The 20,076-nt window shown below is 52.1% G+C and overlaps 1 protein-coding gene across 1 annotated transcript in view; it reads right to left on the reverse strand.

Moving 5' to 3' along the window:
- Positions 1-19,449, reverse strand: part of igfbp2a (insulin-like growth factor binding protein 2a) — a 45,906-nt gene extending 26,457 nt beyond the window's left edge. The window contains exon 1 of the mRNA XM_080199623.1: positions 19,019-19,449. Within this exon, the coding sequence (XP_080055749.1) occupies positions 19,019-19,427 (409 nt within the window). The 5' untranslated portion in view covers positions 19,428-19,449. The remainder of the gene's footprint in view (positions 1-19,018) is intronic.
- Positions 19,450-20,076: the final 627 nt, after the last annotated feature.

The raw sequence follows: 20,076 nt of genomic DNA on the forward strand, positions 1-20,076 counted from the left end.
AGATGCCCTCATAAGAACAGGATATGGTGCTTGACTCATAGATCGACAGTTCCGATGCGCCACAGGGAAAAACCGGACCGATCTCCTCAGAAGACAAACACGGGACAAGGTGGACAGAGTACTCTTCGTCGTCCAGTACTTCCCCGGAGCGGAGAAGCTACGACATCTTCTCCAGAGTCTTCAAAATGTCATTGATGAAGACGAACATCTCGCCAGGGCCATCCCCACACCCCCACTTCTTGCTTTCAGACAACCACACAACCTCAAACAGACCATTGTTCGCAGCAAACTACCCAGCCTTCAGGGGAACAGTGACCACAACACCACACAACCCTGCCACAGCAACCTCTGTAAGACATGCTGGATCATCGACATGGATGCCATCATCTCACATGAGAACACCATCCACCAAGTACACGGTACATACTCTTGCAACGTGGCCAACATTGTCTACCAGATACGCTGCAAGAAAGGATGTCCCGAAGCATGGTACATTGGGGAGACCATGCAGACACCACAACAACGGATGAATGAACATCGCTCGACAATCACCAGGCAAGACTGTTCCCTTCCTGTTGGCGAACACTTCAGGGGTCACGGGCATTCAGCCTCTGACCTTCGAGTAAGCATTCTCCAAGGTGGCCTTCACAACACACGACAGCGCAGAGTCACTGAGCAGAGACTGATAGCCAAGTTCCGCACACATGAGGACGATCTCAACAGGGATCTTGGGTTCATGTCACACTATCTGTAACCCCTGTGACTTGTCTGGACTTGTAAAATCTCACTAACTGTCCTGTCTGGAGACAATACACATCTCTTTAACCTGTGCTTAACCCTCTCTCCACTAACATTGTCTGTACCTTTAAGGCTTGATTACCTGTAAAGGCTCACATTCCAACCATTATTCTGTAAATTGAGGTTGTGTCTTTATATGCCCTGTTTGTGAGCTGAACTCCCGCTCACCTGATGAAGGAGCAGCGCTCTGAAAGCTCGTGGCTTTTGCTACCAAATAAACCCGTTGGATTTTAACCTGGAGTTGTGAGACTTCTTACTGTGTTTACCCCAGTCCAATGCTGGCTTCTCCACATCACTCTGGAAATCAAATAAACATCCATTATGGTCAACAGACACTGATTCCCATTTTTTGCTTTAGGGAGGGGTCCCTCACAATTCGATCCTTGTAAAAGGCTCCCTAATTGCTGGAATGGGTGTTAAGGTTGCTGGTTTTATCACCGCTTCAGGCTCCCTGTTATCTGACATGTGTGATATGTACAGCAACATTTAACAATATCTTTATGCAGTCCAGGCCAATTAAAATATTTTTCATAGTTTTGCTTCAGTTTTCCTCACTCCTAAATGACCTCCTACTGGTACCTCAGGTGCTCCTCGCAACACCTCCTTTATGTTCCCTACTGACAATAGCAACTGATGAACCTCTGCCCACTTTTCATCCTGTACCCACTGACAGTCAGTGTGTGTGGAACTGTATCCCAGTAAGAGTCAGTGTGTGTGGGACTGTATCCCAGTGAGAGTCAGTGTGTGTGGAACTGTATCCCAGTGAGAGTCAGTGTGTGTGGAACTGTATCCCAGTGAGAGTCAGTGTGTGTGGAACTGTACCCCAGTGAGAGTCAGTGTGTGTGGAACTGTACCCCAGTGAGAGTCAGTGTGTGTAGAACTGTATCCCAGTGAGAGTCAGTGTGTGTAGAACTGTATCCCAGTGAGAGTCAGTGTGTGTAGAACTGTATCCCAGTGAGAGTCAGTGTGTGTGGAATACAATTTAAGTGTTTCAAATTCCTTTTTATATATTTATAAAAACTCTTGCTATCCTTTTTTATATTAAGCGCTAGCCCAGCTTCATAGTTTCTCCTACCCTTCTTTATCAACTTCTTTGTCAATCTTTGTTGACATTTAAACCTCTCCCAATCCTCTTCTCGCCCACTACTCTTAGCTACTCTAAATTCCTCCACTTTTAATTTAACACTTTCCTTCACCTCCTTCGTTATCCATGGCTTATTACCTCTCTTCCTGCTATCCTTTTTGACCATCGGAATAAATTTCCGCTAAGCACCAAGAAAGATCTCCTTAAAGATCCTCCACTGCTCCTCAACAGACCCTCCCTCCAACGCGCTCCCCCAGTCCACATTCGCCAATTCTTCTCTCATCCTACCGTACTCCCCTCTATTCAAACAGAGGACGCGTGTCCGGGAACCCACTTTCTCCTCCTCCATCTGCACCAGAAACTCCACCATACGATGATCACTCTCCCCAAGAGGATCCTTCACCACAAGGTCCCTAATTCTACCCGCCTCATTACATAGCACCAGATCCACTGCAGCAGGCGACGGTGCAGAGGGACCTCGGGGTCCTTGTGCATGAGTCGCAAAAACCCAGCTTGCAGGTGCAGCAGGTGGTCAGGAAGGCGAATGGGATGCTGGCCTTCATAGCGAGGGGGATTGAATATAAAAGTAGGGAGGTCTTGCTGCAGCTGTATAGGGCATTGGTGAGGCCGCAGCTGGAGTACTGTGTGCAGTTTTGGGCGCCGCACCTGCGCAAAGATATTTTGGCCTTGGAGGGAGTGCAGAGGAGGTTTACTAGGCTGATACCGGAGTTGAGGGGGTTGAGCTATGAGGAGAGGCTGAATAAACTGGGCTTGTACTCGTTAGAGTTTAGAAGAATGAGGGGAGATCTCATTGAGACGTATAAGATGATGAATGGGATGGATAGGATAGAGGTGGAGAGACTCTTCCCGCTCAAAAAAGACAGTAGGACTAGGGGGCACAGCCTCAAGATAAAAGGGGGGCAGTTTGGAACGGAGTTGAGGAGGAACTTCTTCACTCAAAGGGTGGTGAATCTCTGGAATTCTCTGCCCGTTGAAGTGGTGGAGGCTGCCTCGCTAAATATTTTTAAGACGCGGGTTGATGGGTTTTTGATAAGAGAGGGGATTAAGGGTTATAGGGAGAGGGCGGGAATGTGGAACTGAGCCACGACAGATCAGCCATGATCTTATTGAATGGCGGGGCAGGCTCGAAGGGCTAGATGGCCTACTCCTGCTCCTATTTCTTATGTTCTCATGTAATCCATTGTTGCAGTGACTCACCAGCATTGCCTCAATTTTCTGAAGAGAACAAAGACAAGTACAGCATAGGATCAGGCCCTTCGGCCCTTCAAATCTGTACTGATCAAATGTTGCCCCCATGTTGCTGCCTCTGATGGCTCTGCACTTGGCAGTGATGAGCCTCTGGTGGTGGAGCAATGGTACTGCAAGTACCATCCCCTCTTCCCATTCACCCCCACTGACCCCCATTCACCCCCACTGACCCCCATTCACCCCCACTGACCCCAATTCCCACTGACCCCCATTCACTCCCACTGTTCCCAATCCCAGTGGACCCTGCCCCATTCCACACTCACTCGCACTTTAAGGAGACGGTGTGTTTTCTATTCTCGGCACTCAGGGAGTTGCTACATTCAGACTGATGAAAACATGGCCTGAACGAGCATTCAACCTATTCTGAACCACGCCTCACTGCGAGCACCGCCCCGCAGCCCCCCACCTCCGCCACGCCTGGCTGCGACCCCCACCACGCCTCGCCGTGACTCTCCATCACAGCCTGGACATTCCTGTCACTTTCCAGACCCACGTTACTCGCTCCTCAACCTGATCTTGTCTGGATTGTTTCCCAGCTGTTCCAGAAGGAAGTGAAAGGGGCACAGTGCATCACTCTGAATATTCACAACAGCCTCACTGAGAATCACTGGGAACTCTGAATATTTTACCCCATCCTTAACGTTCCAAAGCCAATGCTCAGAGTGGACGGCACATATCCAAATCCATTCCTTGCTTACCCCAAAAACCAAACTCAAAATCCAACTCAATCCAAGTCAAGGTCTCCACGGGAGAGACAAACAAGATCCCAGCTGACAAGACAAGGCCGTGAGCCCCACCTTGGGTTTGATCTGATATTTATAAACTAAACTAATAACAAGACTGACCAGAGAACCCCAAATCTTCACCCAGTCACCTCCCACAGAGCACACTGGCCCCGATAAACCAGTCCTGGTGGTTTTAAGGTAAACACCTTAATCTAGAAACTCGATGTGGAAATTGCCCTTGGCCCAGAAAACCATCCCAAAGTACCACAGGAGCAATGTCAAAACTAAAATAAACCAGACTGTGCCTCAGGAGAAGATAACAGGACAGAGGGTGAGAGACATCACTGCAACAAAGCATTGCGGAGGAGCGGGGGGAGGTCATGGGAGGATATTCCAGAGGTCGGGAAGAGAAACTGAGGCAGTGCCAGAAACCAGGGATTGGAGTGATCGCATTTCAGAGATCTCAGGAAGATTGTAAAGGGGGTTAGAGAGAAATCACCCCCCGACACCCCGCTCCCTCACCCCCCCCCGACACCCCGCTCCCTCACCCCCCCGACACCCCGCTCCCTCACCCCCCCCGAAACCCCGCTCCCTCACCCCCCCCGACACCCTGCTCCCTCACCCTCCGTCACCCCGCTCCCTCACCGCCCCCGACACCCCGCTCCCTCACCCCCCCGACACCCCGCCCTCACCCCCCCCCGACCCCGCTCCCTCACCCCCCCCGACACCCCGCTCCCTCACCCCCCCGACACCCCGCTCCCTCACCCCCCCGAAACCCCGCTCCCTCACCCCCCCCGACACCCCGCTCCCTCACCCTCCGTCACCCCGCTCCCTCACCGCCCCCGACACCCCGCTCCCTCACCCCCCCGAAACCCCGCTCCCTCACCCCCCCCGACACCCCGCTCCCTCACCCCCCCGACACCCCGCTCCCTCACCCCCCCGACACCCCGCTCCCTCACCCCCCCCGACACCCCGCTCCCTCACCCCCCCCGAAACCCCGCTCCCTCACCCCCCCCGACACCCTGCTCCCTCACCCTCCGTCACCCCGCTCCCTCACCGCCCCCGACACCCCGCTCCCTCACCCCCCCGACACCCCGCTCCCTCACCCCCCCGACACCCCGCTCCCTCACCCCCCCCGAAACCCCGCTCCCTCACCCCCCCCGACACCCCGCTCCCTCACCCCCCCCGACACCCCGCTCCCTCACCCCCCCGACACCCCGCTCCCTCACCCCCCCCGACACCCCGCTCCCTCACCCCCCCCGAAACCCCGCTCCCTCACCCCCCCCGACACCCCGCTCCCTCACCCCCCCCGACACCCCGCTCCCTCGCCCCCCCGACACCCCACTCCCTCGCCCCCCCGACACCCCGCTCCCTCACCCCCCCCGACACCCTGCTCCCTCACCCCCCCGACACCCCGCTCCCTCACCCCCCCGACACCCCACTCCCTCACCCCCCCGACACCCCGCTCCCTCACCCCCCCGACACCCCGCTCCCTCACCCCCCCCGACACCCCGCTCCCTCACCGCCCCCGACACCCCGCTCCCTCACCCCCCCCGAAACCCCGCTCCCTCACCCCCCCGACACCCCGCTCCCTCACCGCCCCCGACACCCCGCTCCTCACCCCCCCGACACCCCGCTCCCTCACCCCCCCCGACACCCTGCTCCCTCACCCCCCCCGACACCCCACTCCATCAACCCCCCGACACCCCGCTCCCTCACCGCCCCCGACACCCCCGCTCCCTCACCCCCCCGACACCCCGCTCCCTCACCCCCCCGACACCCCGCTCCCTCACCCCCCCCGACACCCTGCTCCCTCACCCCCCCCGACACCCCACTCCATCAACCCCCCGACACCCCGCTCCCTCACCCCCCCGACACCCCACTCCCTCACCCCCTCCGACACCCCACTCCCTCACCCTTGACCCACTGCTCCCTCACCCCTCCAACCCCCCACCCCCCTGACACCCTGCTCCCTCACCCCCCCAACCCACCAGTCCCTCACCCCTCTGACACCCCCACTCCCTCACTCCCCAAGACCTCACTACCTCAATGCCCCAAACCTCCAGTCCCTCACCCTCCAATCCCCTACTCCCTCAGCCCTCTGACATCCCATCCCTCACCCCCCTGACACCATGCTCCCTCACCTCCCAATCCACCACTCCCTCGCTCCCAACCCCCTGCTACCTCACAGCCCCAACCCCTCTGACCCCCACTCCCTCACTCCTCCAACCCCCCCACTCCCTCACCCCTCCGACCCCCCCACTCCCTCACCCCTCCAACCCCCCCACTCCCTCACCCCTCTAACCCCCCCACTTCCTCACCCCTCTAACCCCCCCACTCCCTCACCCCTCCAACCCCTCCACTCCCTCACCCCTCCAACCCCTCCACTCCCTCACCCCTCCAACTTCCTGCTACCTCATACCCCCAATCCCCCATTCCCTCACCCCTTCGACCTCCTGCTACCTCGTCCCCCCGACACCCATTCCTCCCCCCGAACCTCAATTCCTTCCCCCCGCCAAACCCCCATCACAGGCTGCCACATTACCAGAGTCAGTGGGGGGTATTTTCCCGCTGCAGGAATGGTGGCACGTGGGGGTCGGAACCTGAGAAGGTGCGCTGACCTCAGATGGGATTTTCTGGATTTGGGGTGAGCGCAGCTGAGAATTCCGACCTTGTGTGTTTTGGCTCCTTTGGTCTGATTGCAGGATAAGTAAATATTCAGAGGAGAATTCCGCCTGAGTGTTGCTCACAGTGCACAGAAACACGGGGATTCTCTCCGCACAGACACTGCCTGACCTGCCGACTGCATCACTCGGCCATACCTGTGGGTCAGGTGTGTGACTGGGGAATGGCCTCTGCCGCGGGGCAGCGTACACTGATCACACACACTCTCACACACACACCTCACACACACACACTCACACACACGCACGCTCACACACGCACGCTCACACACACGCACGCTCACACACACGCACGCTCACACACACCTGTAATCACACTGGCATCTGAATAGATTAAACCGGGACTGGACTTGTCGAGTGCAGGGAGCTGTCAATAGGTTGCCTCTCATCAGCAGCTCAGAGCAGGTTAAACAAACCCAGGATTAACACAGTTCCCCCCCCCCAGAGTCCCCCTGGGTATCGCTGCAAATCAGTCAGTTAAATTGATGCAAAACCAAACAGTTCACTCCCCTGAACCAGACAAAAAACAGGTGAAAAGGTAAGTTGTGAGAGGGATACAAACAGTTTACAGAGATATTGATCGGGTCAGTAAATGGGCAACAAGGTGGCAGACAGAGGATAATGTGGGAAATGTGAATCTGTTGATTTTGGAAGGGAGAACAAAGGAACAGAATGTTATTTAAATAGAGAAAAACTACAGAAAGCTGCAACACAGAGACTCAGGAGGGACTTGTACATGAAACACAGAATCTAGCACACAGGTACAGCAGGTAATCAGGAAGGGTCATGGAATGATGGCCCTTATTTCAAGGGGGTTACAGTGTAAGAATCGGGAAATCTTGCTGCAACTGTACAAGGTTCTGGTGAGAGCACATCCGGAGAACTGGGAGCAGTTTTCATTCCTTATTTCAGGAAAGAATTTAATACTGAGATAAGGAGGAATTTCTTCTCTCAGAGGGTTGAGAGTCTTTGGAACTCCTTGTCACAGAGAGCGGTGGGGACAGAGTCCTTGTGTATGTTTAAAGCTGAGATAGATTTCTGATCAGTAACAGAATCAAGGATTACGGGGAAAGGGCAGGAAAGTGGCTGTGACGAATACTGGATCAGCCAAGATCCTATTGAATGGTGGAACAGGCTCAAGGGGCTGAATGGCCAACTCCTGTTTCTATTTCTTGCAGCTTTATGAAATGTCCAATGAAGAAAAGACCAAAAACAAGGATTCTGAATGATTGTCACACACAGACCACTTCATCCACTGCAAATAAATATGGAGAGGGAGCTTTACTCTGTATCTAACCCCGTGCTGTACCTGTCCTGGGAGTGTTTGATGGGGACAGTGTACAGGGAGCTTTACTCTGTATCTAACCCCGTGCTGTACCTGTCCTGGGAGTGTTTGATGGGGGGACAGTGTAGAGGGAGCTTTACTCTGTATCTAACCCCGTGCTGTCCCTGTCCTGGGAGTGTTTGATGGGGGACAGTGTAGAGAGAGTGGCTGATAATGTGAGTGGTAGGAGCACTGATCACAGTTTAAAGAGATGTGTATTGTCTCCAGACAGTACAGTAAGTGAGGTTTTGCAAACCCAGGCAAGTCACGGGGGTTACAGATAGTGCGACATGAACCCAAGATCCCTGTTGAGACCGTCCTCATGTGTGCGGAACTTGGCTATCAGTCTCTGCTCAGCGACTCTGCGCTGTCGTGTGTTGTGAAGGCCGCCTTGGAGAATGCTTACCCGAAGGTCAGAGGCTGAATGCCCGTGACCACTGAAGTGTTCGCCAACAGGAAGGGAACAGTCACCAGGCAAGACTGTTCCCTTCCTGTTGGCGAACACTTCAGTGGTCACGGGCATTCAGCCTCTGACCTTCGGGTAAGCATTCTCCAAGGCGGCCTTCACAACACACGACAGCGCAGAGTCGCTGAGCAGAGACTGATAGCCAAGTTCCGCACACATGAGGACGGTCTCAACAGGGATCTTGGGTTCATGTCGCACTATCTGTAACCCCCGTGACTTGCCTGGGTTTGCAAAACCTCACTTACTGTACTGTCTGGAGACAATACACATCTCTTTAAACTGTGATCAGTGCTCCTACCACTCACATTATCAGCCACTTCAGGTCTTGAACAGCAGGTTAGGTGTAAGGATTCGCATTTTAATCAGTAATCTCTAAACTGTCTGTGCTTTATATGCTCTGTCTGAGGCCAGAACTCTCCATTCACCTGACGAAGAGGGTAACCCCTCGAAAGCTTGCGAGTATATTATCAAATAAATAGGTTGGACTAAAACCTGGTGTTGTCAGACTTTTTACAGTGTTTGATGGGGACAGTGTAGAGGGAGCTTTACTCTGTATCTAACCCCGTGCTGTACCTGTCCTGGGAGTGTTTGATGGGGGACAGTGTAGAGGGAGTTTTACTCTGTATCTAACCCCGTGCTGTACCTGTCCTGGGAGTGTTTGATGGGGGACAGTGTAGAGGGAGCTTTACTCTGTATCTAACCCCGTGCTGTACCTGCCCTGGGAGTGTTTGTTGGGGGACAGTGTAGAGGGAGCTCTACTCTGTATCTAACCCCGTGCTGTCCCTGTCCTGGGAGTGTTTGATGGGGACTCCTAAAAGCGATGCATGGGTGACTGCTCGAAGGGGTAAGAAGCAGTCAGAGCAGCGATCCCCCGAGGCTGTTCCTCTCCAAAATAAGTACTCTGTTTTGGATGCTGTTGGGGAGGAAGATTCGACCGGGGTAAGCCATGGAGTACAGGTCTCGGGAGTAGAGCCTGTCCTTGATGCTCAGGTGGGAAGGGGGAAGAAAAGAACAGGATTAGTGATTGGGGATTCCATAGTTAAGGGGATAGATAGGAGAGTCTGTGGGAACGAGCGAGACTCGCGGTTGGTATGTTGCCTCCCAGGTGTCAGGGTCTGTGATGTCTCTGATCGAGTGTTCGAGATCCTTAAGGGGGAGGGGAACCAGCCCCAAGTTGTGGTTCATGTAGGCACCCATGACATAGGTAGAAAAAAGGACGGGATATAAAACAGAAATTCAGGGAGTTAGGGTGGAAGCTCAGGGCTAAAACAAACAGAGTGGTTATCTCTGGTTTGTACCTGTGCCGCGGGATAGCATGGAGAAGAATAGAGAGAGAGAACATTTGAACTCGTGGCTAAAGGGATGGTGCAGGAGGGAAGGGTTCAGATACTTGGACAATTGGGGCTCATTCTGGGGTAAGTGGGACCTCTACAAAAGGGATGGTCTGCACCTGAACCAGAGGGGTACTAATATCTTGGGGGGAAATTTGCCAATGCTATTCGGGGGGGTGGGGGGGGTTTAAACTGATTCAGAGGGGGGATGGGAACCTGAACTGTAGCTCCAATGTACAGGAGGATGAAAATAGGGAGGTCATGGATAAGGTTTCTAGGTCACAGCCGTGTATTGGCAGGTGGGAGGGTGGTTTGAAGTGTGTATACTTTAATGCGAGGAGCATACGCAATAAGGTGGATGAACTTGCAGCCTGGATTGGTGCCTGGGACTTCGATGTTGTGGCCATTTCAGAGACATGGATAGAGCAGGGACAGGAATGGTTGTTGCAGGTTCCGGGGTTCAGATGTTTCAGTCAGAGCAGAGAAGGTGGTAGAAGAGGGGGAGGCGTGGCATTGTTAGTCAAGGACAGTATTACGGTGGCAGAAAGGACATTTGATGTGGACCTGTCTATTGAGGTAGTATGGGCTGAGATTAGAAACGGGAAAGGAGAGATCACCCTGTTGGGAGTTTTTTATAGGCCTCCAAAAAGTTCCAGAGATGTAGAGGAAAGGATTGTAAAGATGATCCTGGATAGATGCGAGAGTAACAGGGTAGTTGTTATGGGGGACTTTAACTGTACAAATATCGATTGGAAAAACTATAGTTCAAGCACGTTAGAGGGGTCAGTTTTTGTCCAATGTGTGCAGGAAGATTTCATGACACAGTATGTAGATAGGCCAACAAGAGCTGAGGCTACACTGGATTTGGTACTGGGTAATGAACCAGACCAGGTGTTAGACTTGGAGGTAGGTGAGCACTTTGGTGATAGTGACCACAATTCGGTCACATTTACCTTAGTGATGGAAAGGGATAGGCATATACCGAAGGGCAGAAGTTATAGCTGGGGGAAAGATAATTATGAGGCTATTAGGTGAGATTTAGGATACATAGGGTGGAGTAGGAAATTGCAGGGGCTGGGAGCATCTGAAATGTGGAGCTTATTCAAGGAGCAGCTACTGCGAGTCCTTGATAAATATGTACCTGTCAGGCAGAGAGGAAGTGGTCGAGCGAGGGAACCGTGGTGTACTAAGGAAGTTGAATCTCTGGTGAAGAGGAAGAAGGAGGCTTATGTAAAGATGAGACGTGAAGGCTGAGTTAGGGCACTGGAGAGTTATAAATTAGCCAGGAAGAAGCTAAAGAGAGAGTTAAGAAGAACTAGAAGAGGACATGAAAAGACTTTGGCGGACAGGATCAAGGAAAATCCTAAAGCTTTCTACAGGTATGTCAAGAATAAAAGATTGGTTACGGCAAGATTAGGGCCAGTCAGAGACAGCAGTGGGAAGTTGTGCGTGGAGCCTGAAGAGATAGGAGAGGCACTGAATGAGTATTTTTCAACAGTATTCACACAGGAAAAAGTCAGTGTAGTCAAGGAGAATACTGCGATAGCAGGTTGTAGACTAGACGGGATTGCGGTACATAAGGAGGAGGTGTTGGCAATTCTTGAGAGTATGAAAATAGATAAGTCCCCTGGGATGGATGGGATTTACCCTAGGATTCTCTGGGAGGCTAGGGAGGAGATTGCAGAGCCTTTGGCTTTGATCTTCATGTCATCATTGGCTTCAGGTATAGTGCAGGAAGACTGGAGGACAGCAAATGTTGGCCCCTTGTTCAAGAAGGGGAGTAGAGACCATCCTGGGAATTATAGACCAGTGAGCCTTACTTCTGTTGTGGGCAAAGTTTTTGAAAGAATTATAAGGGATAGGATTTATAATCATCTAGAGGGAAATAAATTGATTAGGGATAGTCAACACGGATTTGTGCAGGGTAGGTCGTGCCTCACAAACCTTATCGAGTTTTTTGAAAAGGTGACCAAAGAGGTGGATAAGGGTAAGGCAGTTGACGTGGTGTATATGGATTTTAGCAAAGCATTTGATAAGGTTCCCCATGGTAGGCTACTGCAGAAAATGCAGATGCATGGGATTGAGGGTGATTTAGCAGTTTGGATCAGGAATTGGCTAGCTGATAGAAGACAGAGGGTGGTGGTTGATGGAAAATATTCAACCTGGAGTTCAGTTACAAGTGGTGTACCTCAGGGATCTGTTTTGGGGCCACTGCTGTTTGTCATTTTTATAAATGACCTAGATGAGGGTGTAGAAGGATGGATTAGTAAATTTGCGGATGACACCAAAGTTGGAGGAGTTGTAGACAGTGAGGATGGATGTTACAGTTTGCAGAGGGACATAGATAAGCTGCAGAGCTGGGCTGAGAGGTGGCAGATGGAGTTTAATATGGAAAAGTGCGAGGTGATTCACTTTGGTAAGGTAACAGGAGTACAGAATATAGGGCTAATGGAAGGACTCTTAGTAGTGTTGACGAGCACAGCGATCTCGGGGTACATATGGTGACCATAATTCTATCTCCTTCACAATTGCGTTGGAACGAGATAGGATCAGGCAGGCTAGGAAGGTGTTTGTCTGGGGTAAGGGGAGATACGAAGAAGTCAGGAAGTTACTTGGACAAATAAACTGGAAGGAGGCGTTCTTAGGGAAAAGTACCGAAGGAAGGTGGCAGATATTCAAGGAATGTGTGTCTGGAGCTCTGAATGACAACGTTCCGATGAGACGAGGGGGTTTTGGTGGGTCGAGGGAACCGTGGTGCACAAAGGATGTGTTGAACCTAGTCAGGAAGAAAAGGAAGGTGTACAAGAGGTTCAGGGAATTAGGAGATGTTAAAGATCTTGAGGAGTATAAGGACTGTAGGAGGGAACTTAAAAGGGAAATTAGGAGAGCCAGAAGGGGTCATGAGAAGACCTTGGCGAGTAAGATTAAGGAGAATCCCAAGGCCTTCTATAAATATGTGAAAGGTAAAAGGATAAGAAGAGAAGGGATAGGACCTATAAAAGGTGAGGGGGGAAAGGTTTGTGTGGAACCAGAAGAAATGGCGGAGGTGCTTAACGAGTACTTCGCCTCAGTATTCACGGTGGAAGCCGATCTGGGAGATTTTGTTATGGATTTGCAGCAGATGGAAAGGATTGAGTACGTGAATATTAAGGAGGAGGATGTGTTGGAACTTTTGAATTCTATCAAGGTAGATAAGTCGCCGGGACCAGATGGGATGTACCCCAGGATACTGTGGGAGGCGAGGGAAGAGATTGCAGAGCCCCTGGCGATGATCTTTGCGTCGTCAATGGAGACGGGAGAGGTTCCGGAGGATTGGAGGATTGCGGATGTAGTTCCTATTTTTAAGAAAGGGAACAGAGATAGCCCGGGAAATTACCGACCGGTGAGTCTGACCTCAGTGGTTGGTAAGCTGATGGAGAGGCTTCTGAGGGACAAGATTTACGAACATTTGGAGAGGTTTGACATGATCAGGAATAGTCAGCATGGATTTGTCAAGGGCAGGTCGTGCCTTACAAGCCTAGTTGAGTTCTTCGATAATGTGACTGAACACATTGACGAAGGAAGTGCCGTGGACGTAGTGTACATGGACTTCAGCAAGGCGTTTGATAAGGTCCCCCATGCAAGACTTCTTGAGAAGGTGAGAGGGCATGGGATCCAAGGGCCTTTGGCCTTGTGGATCCAGAACTGGCTTGCCTGCAGAAGGCAGAGAGTGGTTGTGGATGGGGCTTTTTCTGAATGGAGGTCAGTCACCAGCGGAGTGCCTCAAGGATCTGTTCTGGGACCCTTGTTGTTTGTCATTTTCATAAATGACCTGGATGAGGAAGTGGAGGGATGGGTAAGTAAGTTCGCTGATGACACGAAGGTCGGTGGTGTTGTGGATGATCTGGAAGGATGGCAAAAGTTGCAGCAGGACATAGATAGGATGCAGGACTGGGCGGAGAAGTGGCAGATGGACTTCAACGCGGATAAATGTGTAGTCGTCCATTTTGGCAGAACTAACGGGATGAACGAGTACACTATCAAGGGCAGAAGTCTGAGTAGTGTTGAGGAGCAGAAGGATCTTGGGGTCCGGGTCCACAGGACTCTTAAATCGGCCTCGCAGGTGGAGGAGGTGGTCAAGAAGGCGTATGGTGTACTGGCCTTCATTAATCGAGGGATTGAGTTTAGGAGTCGGGAGGTAATGCTGGAACTTTATAAGACCCTTGTCAGGCCTCATTTGGAGTATTGTGCGCAGTTCTGGTCGCCTCACTATAGGAAAGATGTAGAAGCTATTGAAAGGGTGCAGAGGAGATTTACAAGGATGTTGCCTGGACTGGGAGGCATGCCTTATGAAGTTAGGTTGAGGGAGCTGGGACTTTTTTCCCTGGAGAGACGAAGGTTGAGAGGTGACCTGATAGAAGTTTACAAAATGTTGAGAGGAATAGATAGGGTGGACTCTCAGAGGCTATTTCCCCGGTTTGAAATGGTCGCTACGAGAGGACACAGATTTAAGGTGCGGGGAGGGAGGTTCAGAAGTGATGTTAGGGGTAAGTTTTTCACTCAGAGGGTGGTGAGTGAATGGAATCGGCTGCCGTCAGTGGTGGTGGAGGCGAACTCGCTGGGGTCTTTTAAAAGACTTCTGGATGAGTATATGGGGTTTAATGAGATTGAGGGTTATAGATAGGTCTGTAGGTTGGTAGGTGATGTGATCGGCGCAACTTGTGGGCCGAAGGGCCTGTTTGTGCTGTAGTGTTCTATGTTCTATGTTCTATATGCATAGCTCCCTGAAAGTTGGCACCCAGGTTGATAAGGTTGTTAAGAAGGCGTACAGTGTGTTAGCTTTTATTGGTAGAGGGATTGAATTTCGGAACCGTGAGGTCATGTTACAACTGTACAAAACTCTGGTGTGGCTACACTTGGAGTATTGCGTACAGTTCTGGTCGCTGCATTATAATAAAAGTTGTGGAGGCATTGGAAAGGGTGCAGAGGAGGTTTACCAGGATGTTGCCTGGTATGGTGGGAAGGTCTTATGAGGGAAGGCTAAGGGACTTGAGGTTATTTTCATTAGAGAGAAGAAGGTTATGAGGTGACTTAATTGAGGCATACAAGATGATCCGAGGGTTAGATAGGGTGATCAGTGAGAGCGTTTTACCCCGGATGGTGATGGCTAACACGAGGGGACATAGCTTTAAATTAAGGCGTGGTAATTATAGGATGGATGTCAGAGGTAGGTTCTTTACTCAGAGGGTAGTAAGGGCGTGGAATGCCCTGCCTGCAGCAGTTGTGGACTCGCCAACTTTAAGGGCGTTCAAATGGTCAGTGGATAGGCATATGGATAATATTGGAATAGTTTAGGTTAGAGGGTCATAGATTGGTTCCACTGGTCAGCGCTGTAATGTTCTATGTTCTACAGTGTAGAGGGAGCTTTACTCTGTATCTAACCCTGTGCTGTGCCTGTGCTGGGAGTGTTTGATGGGGACAGTGTGGAGGGAGCTTTACTCTGTATCTAACCCCGTGCTGTACCTGTCCTGGGAGTACTGGGTACAATGACTGGAGCTACGTGAGAATCAGTGTGTGTAAATACAGTGCAGAGAGTAGGTGCTGGTTTGTTTATGGAGTCAATGTTGTCGTGATCGTGGATTCAGTGAACCAACCGAGTGGTTAATGATTGAAGCAATTTGAAGATCTTCCATCAATCATTCCCAGATTCCTGCTGGAATGGGTTTCATTCTGAGGCACCAAGTCTTTCCCTTCAGGCAGTGGAACTCTCTGTGACCCTCCCGCGTAAACAAGTTCCCACTCCCCCTCTTCCCACACACACACACTCCCAACTCTGCACATCATCCTCTATCGCAGCCTGGAGGCCATCCCACACATGGCAGCCCTGGGAGAGCCCGAGTGAGATAATGATTCAACTGTGAAAGTCCCCATTACAGTCTTCCCCACTCCACACACTGAGTGACGGGGGCACGTGGACCCATAGACTGCGGGGAGAATGTGCAGAGAAGGAATGCTGGGCATGGTGGCTGGGAGACAGTGGGATGCAGGAGAGCAAAGTTCTGAGGGGCACTGTACTCTTAGCAAGTCAGAGAGAGAAGGGGGCAAAGGGAGACAGAGAGAGAGAGAGAGAGGACCAAAGACAGAGACAGGGATAGAGAGAGAGGGAGAGAGAGAGAGACAGGGAGAGGGAGAAGAGGGGGAGAGAGATGGAGAGAGGAGAGGGAAAGAGAGGGAGAGGGGGAGAGAGAGAGAGAGACGGAATCAGAGAGTGAGAGAGAGAGACAGAAAGATACAGAGAAAGAGAGGGAGACATACACATACACACACAGAGACACAGAGAGAGACATGCAGAGTGAGAGGGACACACACAGAGAAAAAGAGACACACAGAGAGAAAGAGACACAGAGAGAAAGAGACAGACACACACAGGCTGAGAGACACAGAGACTGAGAAAGACACTGATACTGAAAGAGACACAGACACTGAAAGAAATACAGAGAGAGACAGTAGAAGAGACAGATGAACAGCAAGAGAAAGACAAAGAGAGAGAAAGACAGAGACTCAGAGAGAGACACAGAGAGATAGAGAGACACACAGAGAGAGGGAGAAACACACAGAGAGAGGGAGAGACACAGACAGAGGGAGAGTGACACAGAGAGGGAGTGACAGGGAGAGAGACAGGGACGGAGAGACACAGGGACAGAGAGAGTGAAGTCTGGCTACATGCACTGCTTGAAATGAATGAGCTGCCAGTCTGTCTCACTCCTGGCGCACTGAGCACTGGGGAAGCTGTGAAGCTGGTTCCTGGTGTCAAACCCATCCAGCTGGGAAATGGGATCTCCCCTTCCCACAGTTTGAGAGTGAGGACAGGCCGAGCTTATCCTGCTGCTGCTTAAGATGCAGCACAGCCTCTGTCTGAAAACTCTTTGTGTCTCACAACTCAATAGGGAGGCTTGTCCCGAGGAAACCTCCTCCAGCCTCTTTATACCCTCGCTGGGGGCGGGGGGGAGGGAGGAGGTGGAGGGGGAGCAGGCCGAGGCAGGGCTGGAGTAGGAGGGGAGGGGAGGGGAGGGGGCTGCACTCTGGGGAGGGGGAGGGGAGGTTAAAGGAACCAGTCAGTAAGGTCAGTTAAATTTCAGTTGGAGACCCTAATCCCACCCTCACTATCTGATCTCAGCCACTGTCACTCAACCCCCTCTGAACAGGGGGGCGGGGGGGGGGGGGGGGGCACAAAGCAAATCACTGACAGCACTCCTCCCAAAAACTCCCTGCAATCCCCCCACCCCCACTCACTATCCCTCCTTCTATCTATCCTCCTCTCTCTCTCATCCTTCCATTCCCTTTGCCTCACTATCCCTCCTTTAGTCTCTAACCGCACCCCCCCCCACCCACACACCCACACCCCCCCCACCCACACCCCCCCTACCCACACACTCACACACCCACACCCACACAGGATTAGTTTAATGCCATTTGCTGGATTTTATGATTTTTTTTATCAATCTGTATTAAACCCCAGTGCAGAGCCCGGCAGTGAGACTGTCTCCCCCTCCCCATACTGGGACCCTCACACTGCCATCCCCCCACCCCCCCACCCCCGGCCTTTAACCCAACACATTTCAAAAGAATTCCCCTCCCTGAGGGAAAATCACAGAATCCATAACTCAGGCAGCAGGGATCACGATCCCGGGAAAAAAACGCAGAGATGCTTTAGCGAGCTGGCTCCACACAGGGAAGTAGAAAGGATTCTGCTCCCACCTCAAACTGAGAGCCAGTTTGCTGGAAAAAAAAGCAAGGTTAGCAACTCCGAGTCATTCCTGGGACCGTGAGCACCAATCACCTCCCAAAACGTTGCCAGGAATTTTTCAGACAAGGAGAGTATTTTTTTCAGAAAAGTGAAAGGGACAATGGGTAAGGAGCATGCCGTGAAAATAAATCAAACACTCCGAGTAAAGGTTAATCTCAGCATTAACCCCTTCACCACTGAACTGGCAGCCTCACTGCCAGCCATTAAACACATCCACAAGGTAGACCTTTCACCCTGTAACAAACCAAAACCACACAGAGGGGGAGAGCTGCATGTAACAGTGTGGGACAGTGAACCAGAGCCCAGCCAGTGTGGGACAGTGAACCAGAGACCAGCCAGTGTGGGACAGTGAACCAGAGACCAGCCAGTGTGGGACAGTGAACCAGAGACCAGGCAGTGTGAGACAGTGAACCAGAGACCAGCCAGTGTGGAACAGTCAACCAGAGACCAGCCAGTGTGGGACAGTCAACCAGAGACCAGCCAGTGTGGGACAGTCAACCAGAGACCAGCCAGTGTGGGACAGTCAACCAGAGACCAGCCAGTGTGGGACAGTGAACCCTGACACCAGCCAGTGTGGGACAGTGAACCAGAGACCAGCCAGTGTGGGACAGTGAACCAGAGACCAGCCAATGTGGGACAGTGAACCAGAGACCAGCCAGTGTGGGACAGTGAACCCTGACACCAGCCAGTGTGGGACAGTGAACCCTGACACCAGCCAGTGTGGGACAGTGAACCAGAGACCAGCCAGTGTGGGACAGTGAACCAGAGACCAGCCAGTGTGGGACAGTGAACCAGGGACCAGCCAGTGTGGGACAGTGAACCAGAGACCAGCCAGTGTGGGACAGTGAACCAGAGACCAGCCAGTGTGGGACAGTGAACCAGAGACCAGCCAGTGTGGGACAGTGAACCCTGACACCAGCCAGTGTGGGACAGTGAACCCTGACTCCAGCCAGTGTGGGACAGTGTCACAGCTGATTGAACACAGTTTTGGTGTCAGTTTGCCTGTGCCTCTTGAGAAAGCTCCGGTGAAGCAGCTGGGTGTGATTTCACTGTTTTAAGGTGCTATATAAATGTGGGCTGTTGTATGAGGTGCTAACTGTTAGTCAGGGTTCCTGAACTCTCCAAGTAGCTGATCTTTCCTCAAATCCAGTACCGCGGATGCTGGAATCTGAAACAAAATCAAGAAATGCTGGAAATCTCACTCTATTCCCTCTGCACAGATACTGTCCAGACCCGCTGAGATTTTCCAGCAATTTTCTGATTTTGTGCCAATAAGTAAGTTTATTCCCCACTTTGTGCAGTTCACCGGCCACACCGCATTCCTGATACAGAAAAACTGTACAAATATCAACTTTATATTGGCTCCAAACATCTGACTGGCTCCCATCAAAACTTTCTGAACTTTTAAAAAAGTTTGGTAAACTTTCTGAACTTTTGCTTTGGGGATTTGATTGGTTGAATTAATGCAATAAATTGGTGCAGCCTCTCTGGCGGTTTCTCAGAGTTAGAAACAGAGTGAAAGTTACTGGAAGAATGTAGGAAAGGTTTTACCTGTGTGTGTGTCCCGGGAGCGGTTATACTCCAGGTCTCTCCGCTTACCGCACAGTCCCTGCCCCTGTACCAGGGCTTGCAGCGGGTACTCGGTGTCGCTCTTGGGGTAACAGCGGAGGCCAGCCCCGCAGCGAGGGGTATAAACCCCGCATGGTTCCCCCAGGCTCCGGGCACAGCTCCAGCAGCAGCCGCAGCCCGGCTCCCGCACCGTCTCAGTGCAGCCGGCTGGAGCTGGGCAAGCCGCTATCTGCTCATCACTGCACGGGGGGCAGCGGAAAGCCACCTCGGGAAAACCCCCAGCCCCTGCGGCCAGCAGCAGGAGGGCCAAGCCCAGCCCGGAGACTCCCAGCCCGGAGATTCCCATCCTGGAGATTCCCAGCCTGGAGATTCCCATCCCAGAGACTCCCATCCCACACTGAACCCAGGGAGAGCACACAGCACTCAGCCCAGCAGGTGGAGGCACCACTGGGTCCTACTGCCCACTGGAACACTCTACAGAGCACTGCTGGGTCCTAGTGCCCACTGGGTGCAATACAGAGCATATCTGGGTCTTAGTGCCCACTGGGTGCAATACAGAGCATATCTGGGTCTTAGTGCCCACTGGAATACTCTACAGAGCATTGCTGGGTCTTAGTGCCCACTGGAGCCAAAACAGGGCATTGCTGAATCTTAGTGCCTATTGGGTGCAGTACAGAGCATGTCTGGGTCTTAGTCCCACTGGAGTCACTATAGAGCATTGCTGGGTCCTAGTGCCCACTGGGTTCAATACAGAGCATATCTGGGTCTTAGTGCTCACTGGAGTCACTACAGAGCATTGCTGGGTCCTAGTGCCCACTGGGTGCAATACAGAGCATATCTGGGTCTTAGCGCCCACTGGAGTCACTACAGAGCATTGCTGGGTCCTAGTGCCCACTGGGTTCAATACAGAGCATATCTGGGTCTTAGTGCTCACTGGAGTCACTACAGAGCATTGCTGGGTCCTACTGCCCACTGGAGTCACTACACAGCATTGCTGGGTCCTAGTGCCCACTGGAATACTCTACAGGACATTGCTGGGT

This window comes from Carcharhinus amblyrhynchos, chromosome 11, assembly GCF_965287045.1.
Source record: "Carcharhinus amblyrhynchos chromosome 11, sCarAmb.v2.hapA, whole genome shotgun sequence".
Lineage (NCBI taxonomy): Eukaryota > Metazoa > Chordata > Chondrichthyes > Carcharhiniformes > Carcharhinidae > Carcharhinus > Carcharhinus amblyrhynchos.